The sequence below is a fragment of the Akebia trifoliata genome, chromosome 3, assembly GCF_017979445.1.
Source record: "Akebia trifoliata isolate Shusen 1 chromosome 3, ASM1797944v1, whole genome shotgun sequence".
Taxonomy (NCBI): domain Eukaryota; kingdom Viridiplantae; phylum Streptophyta; class Magnoliopsida; order Ranunculales; family Lardizabalaceae; genus Akebia; species Akebia trifoliata.
In genome coordinates, this window is record NC_141377.1 from 49204120 (window position 1) to 49229001 (window position 24882).

At 37.1% G+C, this 24882-nt stretch overlaps 1 protein-coding gene across 2 annotated transcripts; it reads right to left on the reverse strand.

The window, feature by feature from the left end:
- Nucleotides 1-814: 814 nt before the first annotated feature.
- Nucleotides 815-23851, reverse strand: ECH2 (enoyl-CoA hydratase 2). Of its 2 annotated transcripts, XM_086436275.1 has the most exons (12): nt 23354-23851; nt 23191-23213; nt 22996-23101; nt 18101-18171; nt 17405-17477; nt 6482-6521; nt 6138-6210; nt 5863-6013; nt 4448-4518; nt 3134-3307; nt 2965-3034; nt 815-1153 (listed from the first exon to the last, which is right to left on the reverse strand). In XM_086436275.1, exons 1-12 carry the CDS (start codon nt 23423-23425, stop codon nt 1115-1117), a joined length of 963 nt encoding a protein of 320 aa, XP_086292401.1. In that variant the 5' UTR covers nt 23426-23851; the 3' UTR covers nt 815-1114. The 2 variants fall into 2 exon arrangements, with proteins under 2 accessions (XP_086292401.1, XP_086292402.1); XM_086436276.1 differs by lacking the exon at nt 815-1153 and having other exon boundaries at nt 2766-3034; nt 23354-23849.
- Between the last annotated feature and the right edge of the window lie 1031 nt (nt 23852-24882).

Genomic DNA, 24882 nt, shown 5'->3' on the forward strand with positions numbered 1-24882 from the left:
AACCAAGGCTATGTTTGCTGTTATGACAACCTCAAATCTTTCTTCTGCGCTCCCAACCCTTAGATTTCATTTGTCTGACCTCCGAGGATTATATTTACATTGTAGTGTAGGTGGAATTATGGATTGAATTTTCTTTTGTACCCAATTTGAGAACTATTCCATGCCCAAATGGGAGTTGAAACAATTTTTATTCTGATTTTCCACTTAATCGGACAGTTGGTCAGTGCATGTTCATCCCAGTTCCCATAGGAAAGAGTAGATCAATATCTCAAAGACCAGCTCCTCGTTAAATTCAGTGTCACTCATGCTCTCTCCAATAATAGTTGCTCAGCCTGGTACAAAGAGTCGTGCTAGTGTAACATTGAAATTTACATCGATTTACACATACACTTTTCCAATCCTCAGTATTGGTGTGCACAAAATCACAAATCCTTCACACTCTGTATCTCAATGAAAAGATCTATGGTTCTGTTTCTGACACATATTCACATCAGTAATGTGTGAAATGATGTCAATTTCAATGTTACTTCAGCGTTTTCCTTATATACTAACTAAAGAATTATCCCAATATTAGTAACCCAACCCTTTTGTCAAGGGTGTTTTACTTCACTCTCATAACTCAGCATCGATGCTATAAAAGTAGATCCTTTTCCAATCCTCACTATCTAAATATGAGAACCCACTCCCAACATATTGAAAACCTGCTTTTCATGAAGCATCTCATTCCATCCATTATAATAAGTATTTTCTATTTTAATTTCTTTGATAGATATTATTAGTGATGTATGTCCTCAACAAGTATTGCAATAAAATATTGGTGAAAAACAACTATAGTATAGTCATAAAATATTTATTATAATTACAATATTAATGTGAAACCTTCAAAGTAGAAGAAACTTTAATCATTAAAATATATATTGATCTAATTATTAATAAATAATAATATTGATTAAGAACTGTCACGCTGTAACTAATTAGAGGTGGTGAGTACCATAGTAACACAAGTAACCTAGAGGGGTTGGCTTAATGGCAATTTAGGACCGATCATGCCTGTAAGTCGTGAGTTCGATGCTTGTATGCGCATTCATTCCCACCCATTAGGGAACACCCTCAATTACCTGGTCCATGTGATGTGCGGGCGTTGCAGGTGCTCCTGGACCATGGTCTATGGATTAGGCATACCATTATAATAAAGGACAAGTGAAAATATAACTGCGACGCACCATGGTGGAATCATGATTGTATTTTGCAATATACAAGTCATTAAATAAAATATGTTTAATTTCTTAAAAATTATTAATGCTAAATTGTGAAAAAGGTGTTTAATGCTAAAGATAATAAAGTGGTGATGATACCACAATAAAATTGATATTTGAGTGTATTATTATTATACATATAATGTTTTGGAGGCACTCCATATTCTTAAGATGTTTTTGAACTGGGTGCCAATGTGTTCCCACTCATACCCACACCTTGCTCTTGCTCACTAAGATCCCAACTCAACTAAGACATACACAAAAGAGAGAGAGAGAGAGAGAGAGAGAGCTCCCTCTCTATTTATAGACTTGGACAGGTGGTCACAATAATTCTTAAGAAAACTCTTACCATACTTCACATACAAGGAATTTCTTACAAAATGCCTATCCTTTGCATTTAGAATTCTCCTTAGAAACATCTACACTTGCTAAACCATTCTTTACCATTTACAACATGAAACACCACTAGAACCTTCTAGACTCTTCCAAAAAAACCTATGTCTCTATGTCACTATCCAAGCCTTTCTAGAAGATTTTAACTTCTTCATAACTTAAAAAAGTGAGAAAGCCCTTGGACTACACAGTAAGCCCATGACAAGGAATCAATAGACCTTTATACTGTGACAGCATGCAATTCTTTTAGCACTAAAATATTTGCGCATCATACATTTCACATACTGGTGGAGTAAGGGACCTTTTAGAGGAAGATCAGTATCTAAGAAAACCAGGTCAATTATAGCCCTGTCAGATGTATTGCTTTCTAAATTGAAAACCAGGTAGATTTGGGCCCTGTTCTACTATAAATATAATAGAACTACCTTCATAGAACCATATCACTGATGAAAAGTACACTGAATCATCAAAGGATTCGAGATTCTCGGTCAGGTTCTTCTTTGAGAGTCTCAATCCCTGTGTTAAACAATCCCTCTTGGGATCCATCATTTGGTCCAAGCCTATCCCCTTCTAAAATCTCTTTCTTTGTTTGGTTGGACTCCTTTGGTAGGATCCTCACTTTGGATAGTTTGATTGTTCGGAGTTGGATCACTCCTAATTATTGCACTTTTTGTTTGAAGGATGAGAAATCTGTGGATTATATTTTAATTCATTGCTCCTATTATCATAATATTTGGTCTAATTTCCTCGATCTATTTGATATAAATTGGATCCTTTCTCATAAGTTTTCTTCACTGTTACTTGAGTAGGCCAGTAATGCCTTCCATTCCAGGAAAAGACTCTTGTGGGTTATATTTCCTTCGGTTATTGCTTGGGGGTTTGGAACGAGAGAAATAACAGGGTATTCAAGAATAAGATTAGAAGCTCCCATACAGGTTTCTTGAAAATCTTGCGGGGATTACTTTTGATGACTTTGTTTTTTGATGGCATTCCCTTTGTCATCATTGATAGTTTAATTTTTTTGCTTTTTAGCTTTTTGCTCTTTGGGAGGCTTCCTCGGCCTCCTTGTACTTTGTACTTTGTGATTCCCTTTTTCAATATATTATACTTTCAAGAAAAAAAAAATGTGATTTCACACTGCAAAAAGAAATAGAGAGCTTGATCTGATTATTCAATTTATTTATTATAGCTTTTCTGGTCAGTTAACTAATATCAAACGAACAACCTAATGGTTTGTCATACCGAATAAAACCAATCAAACTGGGTCAATCCCCTTGTGGTTTATGCATGAAAGATCTCATAATGCTGAACTTACACGGTTGAGAACAACATAGCCAGAAAGGACTGCTCGGTTTCTTTCTCTCACTTTTGTCTGATATAAGACCCTGCAAATTTCAATCCCAATTTAAGTTCCTGGCTAAGGTGGTTTACTCACAAGCAGTATTCACACTTGAGAATGACACAAGATAAGGGGACAATTCTACCTCGAGCCTTCAAGCCACATTTCTGTGATCAAGGTCTCTCCAGGGTACACATGTAAGAGGAAACGGCCTAATATGCTTCTCACCATAGTTGGTTCTCCATTGCAAAGAGATTTGATAATTGCCCTAACTGCAAATCCCAGAGAGCACAACCCATGCAGTATTGGGCGAGAAAACCTTCAAAAAACCAAAAATGAGAAAACCAACCAAGCTTTAGCCAAAAGTTCATCTCTTTTAATCATATGAGAATATAGCACAACCAAGTTCAGTACACCTGACTAAAAGGCATTAACCTAAACATTTTATTATAAAGTTGAAACCAAGTTAAACTAAATCTGATTAAATAACAATACATGAGAAGGTGGCATGTGCAAAAGCACATTTATCAAAAGGGCTATTTGTAATTTAAAATATTTTTAAAAGATTACACAGTAAAAAGGACAACATTGTAATTTTGAATACTAAGCAACGTGTGGTTGCAATTTTCTTGAATCCAAATTTTGGTGTCAAACCACTTCCACTCGAGGCCTTCTCTCATTATAATAGTAAAGATTTGCAAAACAAAAATTTAGCCTAAATATGAGAATATTCCCATTTAATATCCTTGAAGACACCAGTTTAATATGCATCTCTTTGTCATCTACAAATAATATTGGGTTGAATATTCTTACATTTTAGCCAATATTAGTGCATTTGATTAATTAAAAAACAACCAAAAACAAGGATTTGAGCATGAACATAAATAAGGGCAATTGACAAAAATATTTCATCCACCAAGCCTTAAGACCCATAAAAGAGACAAGGGAATCACCTTTTGATTCAGTGAGAATAATACTGTATGATATAAGCCAATGAATATCATAATTATTGTCTGCTTAGTTTTCTACAGTTGCAAGGACTGATGACTTCTAATACAGAAAAAGGGAGATGCCACGTTGTTAGTTGGTTTAGTTTTATGACTCAAGGGGAGTTGTTTGGAAGTAACAACCTGGTAGTGCATCAAACCATGTTATTGAATGGAATTTTCTTCTTGAAAAATGATAAAGAAACATTGAATGAAAAAGTAAATGCATTGTTTAGCTCATAAAAATATATACTTTTTGGTCCAGGATCTTCTTTCTCCGCCTGGTTTGATAAGAAATGATAATTTTACAGTTTAGGTCTAAATTCAAAGATACCTAAACTAAAGTAAACCGAAACTATGGCAGAAAATAGAAACTACAATAATGTAGTGTGACCATGTGCGGCATCCCTGCAAGAAGTTACTAAAAAATAACAAAAGAAACTTAGGTCTCCAATAAACAGTGTAGTACTAACCCTGCAATTTCTGCAACTGTAGGATCTGAATGCAAAGGATTATAGTCACCTGAGAGCCTGTATAGTAATGCCTGTGCAATTGCATGTGGACATTCAGATTTTATTCAGCTTTATGTTATAGCCATTTAGAGAAAAATAAATTACCCTATATAGAAAAGATAAGTACCAGAAACATTCAGTAAGATTACATGATGGAGAACCAGAATAAGAGTGGTAATATTTGGAATTTATGGGAAAGAGGAGGCATGCGTATGGAATTCGAAAAGATGACTTTTGAACTCCAAGAACAAGGCATGATGCAATCTTGAAGTTAGAATGGCAAAGCTGAGAGAGGATACCTCACCACTTTGGTACATTTTCAAGTATATATGTGATGTAAAACTAAATGAATCTGAGATATTCCAATAACAATTTCCCCATTTATGAAGTGATCTTTAGTGTAACAGACAGATAAATAATGCATATGTAAGACCAACCAAACTAGAAGCTATAATGGGACTTATACATGGGACTTTTCTTAAATGATCTTATGAACCTCATCATTAAATAACCATGTTTCAATACATGGGACTTTTCCCATAGATTCCCCAAAAACCTCTTTTGCCACTCTTGTAATAAATTTAGCTAATTCACTGGATATCACTGTAATTTTAGTATCTGTCTCTAAGTTCTATATTTCTCCCTTTATCCGTATACTCCCAAACGGCAATGTTTTTCTTTTCAATTTCACTTTTCATTCCGTCTCTTCCATCTTTTAATGTAAACATCCAATATCGGTAACCTACATTATGTGATTAGGCTCTTCCATGCAATAACCTTACAATTTTTGCATATCAATTGCCTATTTTTCCCTAGTAGCAAAAAGTTCATTTGTATTTTATTGGTTTCTCTCTCGAAAATAACTAAACTTTTATACCTATTTTTTTAAATACAAATTCACCACTGCAGGATCAGATTCAAATACCAACAGAGTCAAGGTTTGCATTTCCCATTTCATTTCTTTCACCAAATCCAAATCCTCCATGCATCCTCTCATATCCTCTACTTTCCTCCCCTAAATGACACTATTTAATATTCTCTTACAAATATTCTTTCTCCGATATGGACTTCTTTGAATGAGTACATTCATATCTTCCCAATATTCTCCCTTAATACAAATCCTAATCCCACTTGGGGGTCATGAGCATTAATTATATTAATTCTTATTTTCCATGTTTCAAGTTTTATATCTAATAATTGATCATCCAACAAGATGAGTAATCTACACTAATTCATAATGTTTCCTTTATTTCTAGTTATCAAATTTCAAATAAAGAAAAATTATTCATCGTCCAATATATTTTCTTTTAAAAATATACGAGTAAAATAAATCTCTTGTTTGATGCCAAAATGACATTAACATAGATGTTACATGCCTGAGATTGTTGGGTACTTTCCTCATACACTGCAAAAGGCTGACTTTTTGGAATTTTAAAAGGCAAAACCTGGTCTGCTGGATATTTGGAGTATGAATATGGAGGTGATGATTTCGAGAAGCCACCAGCACCACGCAAATAAACCGTCATCCTGCATCATTAGAGACCATATAAGAGTCATCCTGAATCATTAGATACTATATAAGATTAGTTAGCGAACTCTAAAGGTCTAACATGCTTTAAGAGATATGTATGGTATTAAAGACCACACTAACCGGTTCATGCATAGTGCTTCACCTGAATCTTTATCATAACTTGTGGTTTCTATCTCGACAACGGTTGCTTTACCTGGAAAATCAAATATCAGCTTACAGCATGAAGTGGGGCTCTTATTCAAGTTTCTCTCAACTTTTGTGCAAGGCAAATAGAGCTAGTGAAAATAACTGAATATTAGTAAAAAAACAACTCAACTATACAAGCATATAATACTCTTCCTTTCTCTTTTGGATAGGTTTAAGAGTGAAGGTGGGGTTTTGATCCCAGGTATGTCATATTAACACACACAGATTACCACCTCAGCATGCAAGTTTGATGAAATAATAATCTTCAAGGAGCACACCTTTATCATGCAATCCTGCAATGACTGCTCGACTTTGTACCTGATCAACATGAACAAATGACAAGTCAGTATAGCTATAAATAAGAACTTTTTTTTATGGAGTGTGGGGGTGTTGGGGTGGGTAAGAAGAAACTGTTTAGAAGATACTGTCACATGGTTGATATTATTAAAAAAGACCAGTTATGGCCTTCCAGCAAATTTAGTAACTCTTGCTAAATTGCAACTACCAAAAACACCGACACACACGTGCATGTGCACACACGGGAACACAGATCACACACAATTTTAGATTGAAACGAAAGTAATAACCCAAAGAGATCACTTCCATAATTCAAGATTATTGGAAATAGGGAAACAACAGTTCTTTTCTTGTTTTATTCTATGTAAGGTCATTTATGTCCATTCACTCTTTATATATATATATATATATATATATATATATATATATATATATCTACCAAACTCTCATTATGAGGCTTGAGAAATACTTTTCTATAATTCTTCTTTATATCAGAGCTTTCTAGAGGACATCCCACTCTCTCCTTGGGTTCTCCTCTTCGATTTCTTTTGGGACCTTGAAATTTCTTCTCATCTCCTCTCCTCTCTTTTCTTTTCCTCCTTTCTCAAAATCCCTGATCTTGAGACTTACTAACCTAGCCACAACTTCGTTAAAAAGTCTCCCCTTCGATTTTTTTTTATAATTATCTTTGATTTATACCCCCTTTATCGCATGTTGCGATAAATTTTTCTGAAGTTCTTTCACATCCTGCGATTCTACGCTGTGATTCTTTGTGCCCTTCGATAGGGTTCTTTCTCTTACCTTTGCAACTATTTGATAAGGGTTTTTTGTGACCTACGACAGCCACAGTATGTTGTGTAAGTGTTTTTGACCCACGACAACAGCAGACTGCTGTATTTATTGACCTACGATAGCAGCAGCTTGCTGCATTAGCATCCACGACAGCAGATGGTTGTATTAGCCTTGTTTGGGGTCATATGATAGCAGCTAGCCATGTTTGGGGACATACGACAACAACAGGAGGTTTCTGGGAGACCTATGACTGCAATTAGGAGAGTTTTGGTGGCTTAAAACAGCATCAGAGTGCTGTGTGGATACTTGCGAAATTAATAGGTTTGGAGACCTGCGATAGCACTACATCCCCGCTTGGGAGCCCGAGACAGCATCACGACCAGGTTTGGTGGTCTGCGACAGCAAAACTGGTTTTGTTTGGGGGCCTGTGACAGCATCACTGCTGTCTTTGGGGACCGACAACAGCAGCAGACTAGGTTTGGAGGCCTAGGCTCAACTTTTTGGTGGCTACCTGTGCTGCTATTATTTTGGTGGTGTGTTTGGTACCTCGTGGTTTATTCCTTCTTTGATGGAGAGTATAAGAGATCTCCTTCAAACCAAAGTTCCTTCCTTCTTATTCGTAGTAAACAATGATATTGCATCAAGAGACCAAGGACTCCAACACCATTCTTGGAGCAAACTTCTCAGCCCAACGAATCACCAATGCCTTATTAGATGGTCGAAATTTTCAGTCATGGTCTCGGTCTATTCGGCTTTATTTGGGTAGTAGGGAAAAATCTGGATGGCTTTCGGGCACCATTAATAAATCACCCCTTATTGATCGCAAAATTGAGCAATAGGAGATTGATAACTACACCATTCTTGGATGGCTTTTTAACTCCATGGAACAGCGTATCTACATCATGTTCATGTATCGTGAGATTGTCTCCTCTTTGTGGTCAGTCCTCACTTAGACATACGCGCATGCTAGGAATGACTCGATGATTTATGAGCTTTATAAAGACATTGTTTAGGTGTGAATACCATGCACTACGACATCTAGAGTTAGGTGTAACTCGCCACGGAGTCACCCGGGAGCACCCATATAAATCTATATAAGACTCACATATGAAGCCATATTATCCCCGTGCCAGGGCATATATGTTAGCTTAGTGGCATTTCTGTAATAAAAGAGTATGACTCTACTTTTGATGTTTCCTTCTGGAAACCTAGGAAAGACTTAAGGAAGGGTGTCTTTCGTCACAATCCCTAGCCTACACTTACGTTGACTTTGAGCCCTCGCCCAAGCTACGTGGCATCCCACGTGTACTAGATTACCAGTTGCTTGTAACATACCTTATTTTCTTTTGTAATGTGTTACTCTGTGTAATTGCATACTATATCAACAAAGTTGCTTCCGGGCTTTGCCTCGTGTTGTCCCCGTTCTCTTGTATTGCTAGCTACATTTTGTGTGAGAAATTTGGCAGGCTTGCTTGTGGGTTATCACCTCAAGCGCCGCACGACCTTGCTTCAAACGCAAGGGACTCAGAGCGTCGTTGATTATTTTAGATTTCTTTAGTCCCATTGGGAGGAGTCTATGGCTGAGCTATCTACAGAGACAACCAAGTATGTGGTTACCAAGATTGCTCGACATTAGACATACCAGTTTCTCATGGGTTTACGTCCTGAGTTTGAGGCACTTCGGACCCAGATCCTTAACACCACTCCTTTACCTTCTCTATTTGAAACATGTGCGACCATTGATAGTGATGAGCGTCATCGTCGTGAGTTCCCTCTAAGACTTAGGCCCCTGACATTATCTCTATTCCAACTACAGATTAGATGGCTCTAGTAGTCAATTATGATTTTTTCTGACTCTTGCACTTCGGGATCTAGGAGTCAAGGTTATGGAGGTCGTGACGTGATAAAGGGAGTGGTCTTACTTGCAGTCATTGTGGGAATATTGGTTATGAGAAAGCTCACTATTTTCAGCTCTATCCCCATCTGTTGCGATCTTTTGCCACCCTTTCTTTGGGACAATCTGCTCCTCGTGCTACTGTTGTGGAGTCATAATCAATTCCTACTGATACTCTTGTTTCCCATGGCACAGTTGATTTGCACCAACTTCAGACTAAGATTGCCACTATTGCACGAGATCAGATCCACACTCATACTCATTCTTCTTTGACTGTGGTCTCAATTACCACGCCCCCAGGTATATCCATAGTCACCAAGTCGGGGTTCGAGAAAAAATAGACAAGAGAAAAAGTTGGAAAAAACGAACAAATAGAGAAAAAAATCAAAATAGTGTTGAGACTTTTTTTTTCTATTAAGTGATGCTATCATTTATATCATCAAATCCTATTTTAAACTTAAGAATAAATGGTCTTTGAAAAAACCCTTTTAAAATAGTTTGTTCAGCACACACAAAAAAAAAAACCATATTTTTTTTGTTGTTTAAATCGCTATTTAAACACGATTTTTTTAAAAAGTTGACGACTTTGGTGACTATGGGTACATCTACATTTCATATTACTCACTCTGGCTCTGACTTGGGTAATTGATTCTAGTGCCTCTAATCATATGAACGGTGAGTCTAGCTATTTTACTTCTATTTTTTCTGTTACTCATTAGTTGGTTTGCCTTGCTGATGGATCCCTTACACCTATCCATAACAAGGGTACCATCCCCTTATCCTCTAGTTTTTTTCTTGAATCTGTTCTTCATGTTCCTAATCTATCTCTTAACCTTTTGTCTGTGAGTAGTATTACAAATCCCTAAATTGCTCTGTGACTTTTTTTCCTACTCACTGTATTTTTCAGGACCTGACTTCGAGGAGGATTTTTTGCAAGGGGTATGAGAGAGATAGGTTGTACTTGTTTGGATTTCAACCTACTGCGGTTCTGGCATCTGTACTTCCTCTCTCCAGGAGTTATATTTTTTCTTCTTAGACTTTAGATTTATGGCATGCTTGTTTAGGACATGCTAATTTCCAGCACTTATGTTCTTTATTTCCTGCTTGAAAAAACTTCTTTTAGTGGACATAAATTTTAGTGCTCTGTGTGTGAGCTTTCTAAACACACATGTACTTCTTATTTCTAAGCTTACATTAGCTCCCATTTCGGATAATGATTCCTCATGAATTGTTATTAGTAATCCTCATGACAAACACCTCATCTTTGTGTTTCAAACGTCTAAGGTTTACAAGTCATATGACTTACGCAACAAAGCTAGAAGTTTAGTCACCATATCTACTGCAAACTCAATCTCACAAATAAATGATGCCACCTATACTACAATTGACGATCGCTTGATGTTAGTTTCTGTAGAAGAATCCGGAAATCTGATCTCATAGAATCAAGAAAATAGGATATTCTTCTTGATTACTCATAACTTTCTAGAATATTCTTGTAATGTTCTACAATAGGATAGTTGGTTTATTATTCTAGAATATTCTTGAAGTTCTAGATTATTCTTGTAATAGGATAGTTGGTCTATAAATACCACTATTGGGGCATTTGTAATGATCATCCAAGAATTCTCAATAAATTCAATTTTTCTACATGGTATCAGAGCACTAGGTTCTGATCTAGGGATTACCTATGGCGGGTCAAAATCCGTGGAAAACGGCTTTAACCGGTGCGACTAGTAAGGACTCAGTGGTGTCAGGGGAAAGCACCACAAGTCCGAACCTGAACTCTTCCATCTCATTTAGTGGTTCAGAAGGGTCCACGAATTCGTTCCAATTAAATATCCACCGTCTAAATGGAAAAAACTACACGGAATGGTCGCAAATCGTTCGTTTGATTTTGGAAGGCAAGGGGAAGCTTGGATATCTGACAGGAGAAGTGACAAAACCTGCCGATGTAGATTCGACTCTCAAGACCTGGAAATCAGAAAATTCTTTGATTATTGCGTGGTTAGTGAACTCAATGGAACCCGCAATTGGCAAGCCCTTCATGTTCCTGCCGACGGCCAAAGATGTTTGGGAAGCAGTCAGGGATACGTATTCCGATCTAGAAAATTCTTCACAGATTTTTGGTTTAAAATCCAAACTTTGGCACGCGAAACAGGGTGACCGAGATGTAACCTCCTACTACAACGAGTTGATGACATTGTGGCAGGAGTTAGACCTCTGTTATGATGATGTCTGGGAGTGTGCGAATGATAGTGTCCGGTTCATGAAACGACAGGAGAATGATCGTGTATTTATGTTCTTAGCAGGACTTAACAAAGAATTAGACGAGGTGCGGGGCCGAATTTTAGGGAAAACTCCTCTGCCAACAATTCGTGAGGCCTTCTCAGATGTTCGGAGAGAAGAAGCACGGCAGAGTGTGATGCTTAACAACAAATCGGTTCCTAGTACTACTAACTCGGAAGTAGAAAGTTCTGTCCTTGTAACTCGAGATTTTCAGGAGGAGGTGAAGAAGGATGGTAAGCGTTCTGAACGGTCGTGGTGCGATCACTGCAAACGTCCGTGGCACACACGGGAAACCTGTTGGAAAATTCATGGCAAGCCTCAAAACTGGAAGAAGAAGTCTGGTGGAGCGGGGCGTGCACTTCAGGCCAGTGTCTCGGATCAAGAGCAGCAGTCTTCTTCAAATTCGTTTCCTTTCACCAAGGAGCAGATAGACCAACTGTACAAGATTCTCGAGTCTCAGAAAAATCCTACTTGTTCTTTGGCTCAAAAAGGTAATTACCTGAAAACAGCTCTCATTGGTGTCAACCCTGATCGCACCTGGATCATCGATTCAGGTGCAACCGATCATATGACAGGGTTGTCAAATCTTTTTTCTTCGTATAATCCTTGTGCAGGTAATCAGAAAATTAAGATTGCAGATGGCTCTCTATCAACCATTGCAGGAAAATGTTCTATTATAGTATCTCCATCACTCACTCTTCACGATGTTCTTCACGTTCCCAAATTTTCCTGTAATCTTTTGTCTGTCAGCAAGCTAGCCCGTGATCAAAATTGTCAAACTAATTTTTTCCCAACTCATTGTGTGTTCCAGGATTTGACCTCGGGGAGGATGATTGGCAGTGCTAAACAGAGTGGAGGACTCTACTTCCTTGATGATGGATCTGAATCGAGACGACAATCTCAACAAATAAGTTCCTGCTTTGAATCTATTTCTGTTTCCAATAATAATATTATGTTATGGCATTTAAGATTAGGTCATCCAAGTTTCAAATATTTAAAACATTTATTTCCTAAGTTGTTTGGCAATAAAGATCCATCTATGTTTCATTGTGAAATATGTGAATTTGCAAAACACCACCGTACATCTTTTCCTTCACAACCATATAAACCATCAAAACCTTTCACTATTATTCACAGTGATGTTTGGGGTCCTAATAAGATAAGTACACCTTCTAGCAAGAGATGGTTCATCACATTTACGGATGATCATACTCGACTCTGCTGGGTGTATTTATTGAAAGAAAAATCAGAGGCCGAACGCGTTTTAAAATTTTTTACAATATGGTGCAGACTCAATTTCAAACTAACATACAAGTTTTCAAGAGTGATAATGGGAAAGAGTATTTTAACACGACCTTGAAAATTTTTTTTCTTGAAAAAGGAATAATTCATCACAGTTCTTGCATTGATACACACCCCAACAGAATGGTGTTGCAGAAAGAAAAAATAAACATCTGTTGGAGGTGGCTCGTGCATTACTTTTTACAACTAAAGTTCCCAAGTATCTATGGGGAGAGGCTGTTTTAACTGCTGAGTACTTAATAAACAGAATGCCCTCCAAAGTTTTACAATTTCGAACTCCTTTCCAAGTTTTCACAAATTGTTTTCCAACTACTAGACTTTCTGCTGATCTACCTCTAAAAATATTTGGTTGTACGGTTTTTGTTCATGAACATCGAAAAATTGGAAAACTTGAGCCCAGAGCTATAAAATGTGTCTTCATTGGTTACTCCCTAACTCAGAAAGGCTATAAATGTTTTGACCTGATATCGAAAAAATGTTTTGTCACAATGGATGTTACATTTTTTGAAAAACAACCATATTTTAAGGATATTCATCTTCAGGGGGAGATTTTTAAGGAAAATTCATTTAACTCGGGCAATGTTTTTCTCTCAGATGATGTGTTTCTCTTGCAAGAATCTGAGTCTAGTATCTCTGCACCTACAGTAAATGGCCAAGATTCATTCCTTGAAAATCCTCCTATTATGAGTGATGTTTCCCTTGAGTCTAGACCGACATTTGAAAAACAATTTAAAAATCAGAATTCTAAACAACAAATTTTGGAAACCGAAAATAAGGAACAACTTACTATAATGTCACAACATGATAATAGATTCAAGGATGGTGACCGAACTTGGAAAGGGATTGTTTACTTGAAGAAGAATTATAAGAAAAGGAAAGACGAATTGACTCTACAACACAGCCATGATTCTGAACCAAGGACGAATCAACAATCTGAGTCTGTTACAGGTAATTCTCTTTCTCTTTCCAACAGTCAGTCTAAGCCTTCTGATTTAGACATTCCTACAGCTCTTCGTAAAGGGGTTAGATCTTATACTAGTCATCCACTGTCTAAATTTGTATCATACTCGAAATTGTCATCATCTCTTGCTGCTTTTACCTCTCAATTGTCCAGTGTAGAAATTCCTAATAGTGTACAGGAGGCTCTAAAGGTTCCAAAGTGGAAGGAAGCAGTACTTGAAGAGATGAAAGCTCTTGAGAAGAACAATACTTGGAGTGTTGAGGCATTGCCAGCTGGGAAGACCACTGTGGGTTGTAAATGAGTCTTCACTGTGAAGTACAACTCTGATGGTTCAGTGAAAAGATACAAGGCTAGGTTGGTGGCAAAGGGATTCACCCAGACATATGGCATTGATTATTCTGAGACTTTTGCTCCTGTTGCAAAATTAAACACGGTGAGAGTACTTTTATCTATTGCTGCTAATCTGGACTGGCCCTTGCAACAACTAGATGTGAAGAATGCCTTCCTCAATGGTGACTTAGAGGAAGAAGTGTACATGGATAGTTCGCCGGGCTTTGAGGAGAAGTTTGGCTCAAGAATATGCAAACTAAAAAAGTCCCTGTATGGTCTCAAATAGTCTCCAAGGGCCTGGTTTGAGAAGTTCACACAGTCTGTCAAAAAACAAGGATATTCTCAAGGACAAGCTGATCATACCTTGTTTTTCAAGTTTTCTCATGAAGGAAAGGTTGCTGTGCTAATAGTTTATGTTGATGATATTATTCTCACAGGTGATGATGTGATCGAAATAGAGAGATTGAAGAAGAGCCTTGCTTTAGAATTCAAAATCAAGGATTTGAGAGCACTAAGATATTTCCTTGGCATGGAAGTTGCTCGTTCAAGGAAAGGAATCGTTGTCTCTCAACGAAAGTATATTCTTGATCTTTTGAAGGAAACCGGGTTAAGTGGTTGCAGACCGGCTGAGACTCCCATGGATCCCAATGTAAAGCTTTGGGAAGAGGGAAGTGTTCCTGTTGATACTGGTAGATACCAGAGATTGGTTGGAAAACTAATCTATTTATCTCATACTCGACCGGATATTGCCTTCTCTGTCAATGTTGTTAGTCAATTTATGCACGCACCTTATGAAGAACACCTCGAGGCGGTCTACCGAATTTTGAGATATTTAAAGTCTACTCCTGGAAAAGGTCTGTTTTTCAAAAAGACAAATCAAAGGAGTGTTGAGGTATTTACTGATGCAGATTGGGCAGGTTCAGTGAATGACAGGAGATCTACTTCAGGGTATTGCACCTTTTTGTGGGGAAACTTGGTTACCTGGCGAAGCAAGAAGCAAAATGTTGTTGCCAGAAGTAGCGCAGAGGCTGAGTTTAGAGCAATGGCTCAAGGGATCTGTGAGGTATTGTGGATATATAGAATCCTCGAAGAACTCAAGATGACTGTGGAACTTCCTCTGAAGCTGTACTGCGACAATAAGGCTGCAATAAGTATTGCTCACAATCCTGTCCAGCATGATAGGACGAAGCACATTGAGATTGATCGACATTTCATTAAGGAAAAAATTGAAGCTGGAACTGTTTGCTTGCCGTTTGTGCCTTCTAGTCAGCAAACAGTCGACATCTTGACTAAGGGGCTTGCTAGACCTAACTTTGAACATCTGATAAGCAAGTTGGGCATGATTGACATCTATGCACCAACTTGAGGGGGAGTGTAGAAGAATCCGGAAATCTGATCTCATAGAATCAAGAAAATATGATATTCTTCTTGATTATTCTTGATTACTCTTAACTTTCTAGAATATTCTTGTAATGTTCTACAATAGGATAGTTGGTTTATTATTCTAGAATATTCTTGAAGTTCTAGATTATTCTTGTAATAGGATAGTTGGTCTATAAATACCACTATTGGGGCATTTGTAATGATCATCCAAGAATTCTCAATAAATTCAATTTTTCTACATCTACATTACCTAGATACCTTCACATGATCCATAATATCAGTTGTGGCTCAAATTACTAGGGATTCAACTTCCTTCATGGGCCAACCAGGATTATAGTTGTCCACGGTCTTTATAACATTGAAACGTCCTCAGAAACGATAAGATTGTCACCCTCCAACTTTCTACATATGATGCACCAATGGAGTGCTGCTTGTTTATAAAGGGAAATACCCCACAGCTATTGCGAACCAACCCTAGCTAATTTCAATTAACATTGCAGAAATTATTACTAACTCAAGCATTAGAATTTCTTTAGTGTAGACCACCTTGTGCCCGAGGACCAATTCAGTCAAGTGACAAAAATCAACCGCATAAAAATTATATTGCATGCATCAATATGTAGGAATCAGATTTCTACCTCTTTTCCTAAAAAGTCTGGGTTCAGTTTCTATCTCTTTTCCAAAATTCCTCAGTGTTCTCTGCGATTGGTGCTTTATTTATTTCAAAGTTGAAAGTCTGCATCCTTTATGCTTAGGAAAAGATTCTATGGAATCTTTTGCCCTTCGCAATTTGTGGAGCTCTGGAAGGAGAGGATCTATGTTGGGGACAAGCATTCCTTCTAGTCAGTTATCATCAGTATCTTATCATTTTTCTTTTGGTGTCTTTGTTTCAAGAATTTCAAGGAGTTTTCTTCAAGGATTTGCTCTTGAAATGGGACCATGTTTGTAATAGCTTCTTCTGCCTTGTTTTAGTTTGGAGGCCATCTCATCCTCTGATTATAAAGGTTTTTTGCTTATCATAAAAAGATGTAGATGCCACATCTTATATTTTTCTCCTATAGTCATTCATTTTCTCCTCTTACTCAGGTAAGTTGGGCATTGTTTGTGGGTTTAATGAATGTAGTGGTTATATTTGGGTCGTGGGCCCAACAACTGGGCTTCACAGTCTACTTCACAGAATACAATAACAGTTGTCATTGTAAAACTTACTAAGGCATGCAACCGAGCAGCAGCAGAAAATTTTTCATAAGGATATTTTTGCAATGAGACCACTCAACAAGATCTCTTTCAAGTGGGAAAATTGTAGAGAAAGTGAACTTTCATGCAATGAAAATAGTGCGTGGTTACGAAGGAGAACACCCATACTAAAGGAGAAACTGCGAAAAAGAATTCCTCATATTATTCATAGAATATGGACAAAAGGAAATTCTTGTGCAGTTTGAAGGGAAATAGATAACCACTCAATAACAATATCAAAAACAAATACAAAAAGTAAAACTTGCTTAGACACCAAAATTGGCGTATGTAGTATGACCCCAAAATAACATTTGATCAAATCAGTGCAACAACTAAAATAATAATGGTAATAGAATATTAAAAGAGGGGAAGGTTGTGTGCACTGAACACCACAAAAGAAGGCTTTGTGGAATCAACATCTCCAAGAGAAGAAAGATGGAAACCCATCATCAACAATGGGTTCAAATCTATTGAAGTGGTAAGATTCATTCATCAATCTTTGTGGGACTCCCATTTACATAAGGAGATTCATCATCAATATGATTATAAAAACTTCTAGGCTGAACTCATATTAGCCCTTAACCACTCTCCCCCTCCAAGAAAAAAAAAAGTTGGGAACAGAAGAATAAGATGAAGAAGAGTATATGAATGTATGTATAAAGAATCGGTGGAAGGCACATCATGGAACTATCATCCAAGTATTTTAGTTGAAAATCTTACACATGCACTTGAAGGAAATGGCTTGTAGATTTCTATGTATTGTTGGCCATGTAGTAGAAGTCTCGGATCAAATCTGGTAAAAACAAAAGCAACATATACACATAAGCTAATAGTCCAAACCAGATGATAAAATCAAGGAAATTAAAAGCGCTAGGTGCACATAGGCGATGGGTATATAGATATCTCATTGAAATAATACACACCATTTGTACAATTTAAGTCTTCTCCTTTTTGGGTCAGAAAAATGCTGTTTAAAAAAAATCCACATAGTGAAGGTATTTTGACCTTCAAAATGGGTCTATTAAGGTTTGTTTCATGTATATAGATTTTTTAAGTGTAACACTTGGAGTTTCACCTCAAAAAAATGAAAATGAATGAGATACCTATGATAACGGCATCTCAGTTTAGTGTTGATGTTTTGGGGTCAAGGCCTTGCCTCACCTAGGGTAGGTGAGACGAAATGGTATTGCATTGCCTTGCTTAGCGCCTTTCTAAACTTCAATAACAATGGATACAGTACACAATATGAAAAGGAGGTCTACCAATCAAAAACAAACAAAAAAAAATGAAAAGAGGGTGTCAATGTCGTCATCACACAGAACAATTGTTTAAAGATGCACAAGGAAGACGAGATGGCTAACAATATGTATATAGGTAAAATATGAAAGGAGATCTTTCACAGAGACAATAACTTACTTCAAACTTGGTACCTCACCGAACATTCGCATAGCATCTGTAGTAAATAAAGTAGCAAATGTAGGCAGGACCTGCAACACAACAACTTTGATGGTAAAAGCAATATATATGTCAGTTGCTAACTGCAGAATATTTTGTGCATCTTAAGTAGACCTTTTTTTTTTTTTTTTTTTGATAACCAAACTTTTATTAAAGGAGGACAATAAGTCTTCAAGGGAAGAAAAACAAAGAAACCACACAACAAGAAAAAACAAAAACGAAGAGCAAATAAACAAACAATGCCACCCCAACCCAAGAAGGAATCACCCTCTACAAACAAGCTCCCACCTAAACAAGAAATCCAGTACCCCCTAAAATCAGGAAACTGCTTGCACCATTAAAACAATAAACCCACTATGTTATGTATGATCTCCTGCAAAGAGTGCTCCTCCCCTCAAAGATTCGCCCATTCTTTTCTTCCCACAAACCCAATAGATAGCCAGGGGGATAAAGTTCCAAAGAATCCTCTCTCAACCAACAACGTCGGTTGATGAGCCAACACACAATGGAGAACAAGATGAATAACAAACTTTTTTTTTATAAGTAGACGAATAACAGACTCATCGTTAGCCTTGCATAGAGAACAAAACTCTGTGAGGATTAAACTCCTCATCCTGAGATGATCAATAGTAAGAAACTTATCCCAACGCCGCTAGCCACTTTCGAGGGGAAGAATAGAAGGAAAAGGAGAAGGATACTCCTCGGCGGTATCAAGCAGGGAATAGAAGGACATCAAATTGAAGAGCCCATTGGAATTACCCACAAAAGTTCAACTATCCTCCAACTGAAAAGGTTAATCACTTGAAGATAAAAGACAAAGTAGGGATGTCACTGTTGGAATTTCTTAGTTATTAAATTTTCTTCTAACACCAAGATCCCAAGACACAATTTTGTCCCTTGGCAACATAAAGGCAAAGACAGGCATCCTTTTTTAGAAGACATGGCATAAAGATTAGGAAAACTAACCTGGAGAGGGGAATCATCGCACCACCAATCTTCCCAAACCGAACTTTGTCATTAGGACCCACATCAAACTTAATAAACTTATGAAACAAGGAGTCTACATTTTGGATTATCTTTCCACAGCCCACAGCCATACGACTTCCTATTCGACACACTATTCCAACCCCTTGGGTCCTCACTGTACTTGGTCTTAATTAACTTCCTCCAAAGATTATCTTTCTCTATTCCACACCTCCATTACCACTTCCCCAACTACACCTAGTTTGTTTGTCTTAATTTCTAATTCCAAAACCCCCTTTCTTTTTAGGGCGACACATAAATTTCCAATTGACCAGATGAAATTTTCAATTCCTGGCATTATCGTTCCAATTGGCCTTTAAACTTTTTTAGGGCTTTAAACAAAGACAAAAAGTGGATAGGGATACTCGAAAGAGTACTTGTAATCAAGGTTAACTTCCCCACTTTAGACAAGTACCTCGCTTTCCACGAACTCAATCTTCTTTTAAATCTTTTGAGGACTTGATCTCAACTTCTAAACGATCTGTAAGCAACCCCAAGGCAAAACGCAAGATAAGAGGAAAGCAACACACCCACCTGACAACCTAAAAAATCTGCCCAGGCTTGAATATCCTCGACCTGACCAATTCCAAAAATCCTACTCTTACTCAAATTGACTGGTAGACCAGAGACAACCTAGAACCAGCTAAGCAGCCCACTGAGAAGACAAACCTAATTAGGAGATGTGTCCAAAAACACCAAAGTGTCATCAACAAACTGGAGGTGGCAAAACATCAAACCATTCTCAATCACTCTAAACCCCTGCAACACTCCCAAACTCTTAGCTCTCGAAAATATCAAACCATTCTCAATCCCCACGATTTCAAACAGGAATGACGACAAAGGATCTCCCTAACAAAGCCATCTAGAGCTTTTGAAGAAATATGAGACGTTTCCATTGACTAAAATTAATAAGGAGGCCAAAATAAACTTTTGAATCCAAGAAATCCACTTTTCCCCAAAGCGCATATAACTCGAGATATCACAAGAAGTCCCAACTAATGTGATCATAAGTTTTTTTCTATATCCACCTTCCACACAAGCTAATGGGTCTGAAATCTTTCAGGTCTTCAACTCTTTTTTTAGGAATCAAGGTAAGAAAAGTGGAGCTAGAGGAGTGATCAAAGAAGGACCACTCAAAGAAATCGTGAATGGCAAACATCAAATCCTCCTTAATGATATCCCAACTAAACTAATAAAAAAACCATCCAGCCTTGGAGCTTTTTCGTCATTCATATCCCTCATGGCTTGCAAAACTTCTTCCTCCCCAAATTGCCTCTCAAGCCACTCTCTCATCTCCAGAGAAATAGAGTCGAAAGCAAGATCCTCTAACAAAGGCCTATCCCACTATCCCCCATCTACAGATTCTGATAAAACTCATCTATGGCCTCTCTAATACCATCCTCACTCTCAATCATCTCCCTGCCTAATCGAATTTTTGCAATTAAGTTTGATCTTCTACGGGAGTTTGCCACTTGGTGAAAAAACTTAGTATTGTTATCCCCCTCTTTCAACTCTCACCTTGGATTATGTTTGCAATGAGCTCTTCCAACAAGGAAACCTTTTGAAACTCAACCCTAAGATTAACTCTCTTGACCCTTTCCTCAATTAAAAGAGAACCTTCCTCTTACTCCTTATCCAACTTTTCTATATTCTCCAGAATCCCACGCTTTTTCAGATCTACTCTAGTCTACCGAACACTTCTTCATTCTAACACTTCAAATGTTTCTTAAGAGCCTTGAGCTTCAATCTACAACGAGCACCTAGTCTCCCACTCATAGAAAACGATCTCCACCAATCTAGAAGGGGTTCTTCTACTCAAATCTAAACCACCTTCCAAGCCAATGGGGGGTGTGATCGGAGGCTAGATTTGGGATAGTGGTCTGGATGACGGAGCCAAACAACTCTTCCCAATAAGGAGAAATCAAGAACCTATCCAGCCAAGACAAAATTGGAGAATCTTGGTTATTTGACCAAGTGAATCTTTTGCCCCATGCAATAAATCCAACAAATCATTCCTGGAAACAAAACTTTCAAAGCTCCTCATTCATAACAACCCAACAACCCCTCCACTCTTCTCAATTCTCATGCAAAATCTGATCGAATTGAAATCTCCTCCAACACACCAAGGTTTGTCCTAAAACCAACAAGCTTCTTCCAACTCAAGCCAAACTTGATCCATTTCCCAACTTCTAGTCGGACCAAAAACCCCAATGAAGACACAAGAAGAATCGTTACCCAAGCAAGTACAAAAAAATGAAAAAAAGAAAGTACCAACCAAACTATCTTTCACACTCAATCCCCGAGAATCCCACAAAACAATAACTCCCCCTGAAGAGAGGACTTATGAGTTAACAAGGCCTACAGAGAGAGGAATCTGAGTAACGTCCACAAACATATGATAGTATAGCTTGCACAATTTTTAGGTGAAATTTTTTTTGCATAAACTACCTAGATGAAATCCATGAAGAATCCAAATAGAAGGACAAGTAATCACATGTTGTATGATACTTCTAGTCTTTGGAGAAGCGTCATTACCTCTAAGTATGGGATATAAATCAAGAGTGGGATAGTGGAGAAGTTTGTTTTTCTTACAGGTGTAGCACTTATAAAGGCATATAAAATTTCTCTGATCAATTCGTTGAAGGTATTGGATTTATAATGGGTAGAGGTGATAGGGTTCATCTCTATGAGGATCATTGAGGTGGTGATACTCCTCCTAAAGAGGATTTTCTTGTTCTTTACGCCCTATCTGAAAACCTCCAAGACCAAGACTACATGATCTGCATCAGTCAGTGATATGTGGATCTGGTCATGGATTCGAGAAGGATTGTTCATGGTTAGATCTTTTTACGCGATCCTCAAAATTCCCTTTCGAAATTTCTCTCTTTTTGCTAGAAATGCACCATTTACAAAATCCTGATCATTAATCATCTGATTCATTGCATTAGAATCGTAGACAATTTGTTCATGGGTAAGGTCAAATTTTATTCCATTGCAAGAAAATTTTGGGACTTTTCCTTTACCCACTGGGGGACTTATCAAACTCTTTAAAAGTGGTCCATCAAAACTGTCTATCCTTGGGTTCATTTATTACGGAGATTTTTCCCCTTCATTGTAATTTGGGACATTTGGAACGAGAGGAATCAAATGGCTTTCAATGCCAAGGAAATGGAGCTTTACAACATCATATTAATATCAAACCCCTCTTATTTCAATGGTCTAAGTTCTTTCTTAGAAGATTTGTCTATAGATTAGGGAACTATTGCAGTGGGTTAGGGGAACTATTTATTGGTTTCTTCTCCTTGGTTGTAGGTCTCTTTGACCCTGTTGATTTTTTTGTATCCTTTCTAACTAATGATGATTTAGAAAATTAAAAATATTATACTTATCAAGAGAGAAGAAAGATAAGTAGGAGTACCTAACTCCCCCTAAAAAAAATTATATGAAGACGAACAAGTGCATTTATTTCCTTTCGAACTTATTCATGTGTTCAAAATCCAACAAAAGTTTTATATGGTACTTTCCATTTACCAAGTACAATGAGACAAAAGAGATACGAAGCAAAAGTTTAAGGTATATATAATAACCAGAACTTGTGTGAAGCTCACCAACCAAATTGGTGAACGATCGGATAAAAGAAAAGAAATCCCATTTTGAATTGGATATGTTACCATATGGTGGACAAATGGTCCGGAAATCAAGCAATTCAATACAAGTCGGACAGATATTTCATATCAAACAACTTGTTTGCTTAATATGGGACCGTTGTTCTATATGCATTAATGGACACCCTTAACTATGTTTAGTGAAACAGCTTATTAGATTCACAATACCTGTATGAATGGCTGCCCATTTTTGTGGTAGACATATTTCAACTCTTTCTCATCCAAAGCATCCCCTGCACATGCTCCAACTCCAAGGGCATACAGTGCTACATCTCTGTTTATAAATAGATCAAACTTCTTAGTTAAACCAACAAATAAATTTGAGAAGAATTAGTAAAGCTTCTTGAGTTGAGCGTCATCTACCTTTCAGTATACTTGAATGTCGTCTGTAAGGCATCCCATTTATGCAACAAAGAGAACCAACAAAAACGTAAAGAGAAGAACTTCATCAGTAAAAGAAAGCCCGAATTACAACTTAAACACAGCTCAGACAAGTGAAAAAGAAAATAACAAAAAAGAAATGGACCTCAGCAAATTTATGTGAGATTATCAATTCAGGATCCAAGGTTCCGCTTGAAGAATTCGAGCTAGCAGCCATAGAAGAAACTCTTGGATATTACAGACAGACCTTCTTCAGTAACTAACGATTGCGAAACCACAGAAGGAAGAACAAACGCAGGCCCAAAACAATTGTGTTTCAGCGAATTTGCTGGAATTAGATCGAATTGTGAGAGATTCTGAGAGTAAGAGGTAGTGATGTTGTAATTTAAAACCCTTGCTTGTAAATGGATAAATGAAACAGAAATTGTAGGGAAGAAGATAAGATCATAAGATAGGAAGGATAGGGGATGCAGAAGAGATGAGAGAGTTCTTCAAAACTTTTGGCTGTTTGATAGATTTGGGGATCGACAAATGAGCAAGATCTGATACTATAAGTAGAAAATGATCGAGGTGGAGGGGAAACCAGGGTACTAGTTGTCCAGGTCAACTTATTTGTTACCCTCGCATCTGTCATAGACTTCAGGTGAGACTTTTACAAAATGCTACGCCCATAAAAAATTATAGGGAAAATTATTTAATCATGCTAACTTTTCTTTTTGATTAGTCATTGATTTTTTTATGTGAGCTAAAAAGTATATTTACTAAGTCCTTTTTCTAATCAATCAATCAAACCTAAGAGTGCACATTCGATCGGCCAAATCAAATCGAACCAAGGTATTTTTGATTGGTTTGGTTTGATTTTTTAGCTCATTGCTTCAATCTGATTTACAATTTTGCAAAATCGATTAATTTGGTTTGACTCTTAATTCATGAAATTTTAGAAACTAACCAAATTAAAAATCAAACAAAATTTATTATATACATAAATTGATAGATAGATAAATAGATTTATTTAACAAATAAAATTAAATATAATAAAAAAAAATCTCTTGATATTTGTTTTTTGTATTCTAACAAACTTAGTCACCAATTTGAATGGTCCAAATGATACGTTTTTAAACATCTAATGAGTTTCAATTTTGAAAAAATCGCTCGTGTTATCAAGTAGATAGTAGAGATTATAGAGATAGTAATAGTATATTGCAAATGACATTCTCATTGCTGCACCTTTTAACTGAAATCATTGATAGTAGTGAATTTTCTAGCTATAAGATTCAATAATTTTTTTAGAAATCATTATTGCGTCTTTTAGCTATAAGATTTAATAATTTTTTTTTGGATGGGTAAGTTGATTTGAACTCATGATCTGACTGTTGTTTTGCAATGTGTCAAACCAACTGAGTTATGGGTCTAAGTCCTATAAGATTTGATAATTGGTGCCTTGATACTTATGTTTAGGAGACTCGAGAACCAAATCGAATTAAGGTTGATTTGAGTTGGTTTGATTTTAAGGGGTAGTCAATTTGATTCTGGTTTCAGATTTGTAGAATCGATTAAATTCGATTTGGTTCCAATTTTACCCCTAACCTAAATCAAACTGAACTTTGTGCACCGCTACTCAAACCCATTTCTTTCCTTTTTCAATAGTGAACTACCGAAAATACCTTTTTTCTA

Excerpts from the sequence above, each read along its gene's own strand:
- ECH2 (XM_086436275.1), bottom strand. The coding sequence starts at position 23,425 with ATGGCTGCTAGCTCGAATTCTTCAAGCGGAACCTTGGATCCTGAATTG. Across the intron at positions 18,172-22,995 it reads ATGGGCAGCCATTCATACAG|GTCCTGCCTACATTTGCTAC; the intron begins GTATTGTGAATC and ends GTTGTGTTGCAG. Across the intron at positions 6,211-6,481 it reads TGCAGGATTGCATGATAAAG|GTAAAGCAACCGTTGTCGAG; the intron begins GTGTGCTCCTTG and ends TTGATTTTCCAG.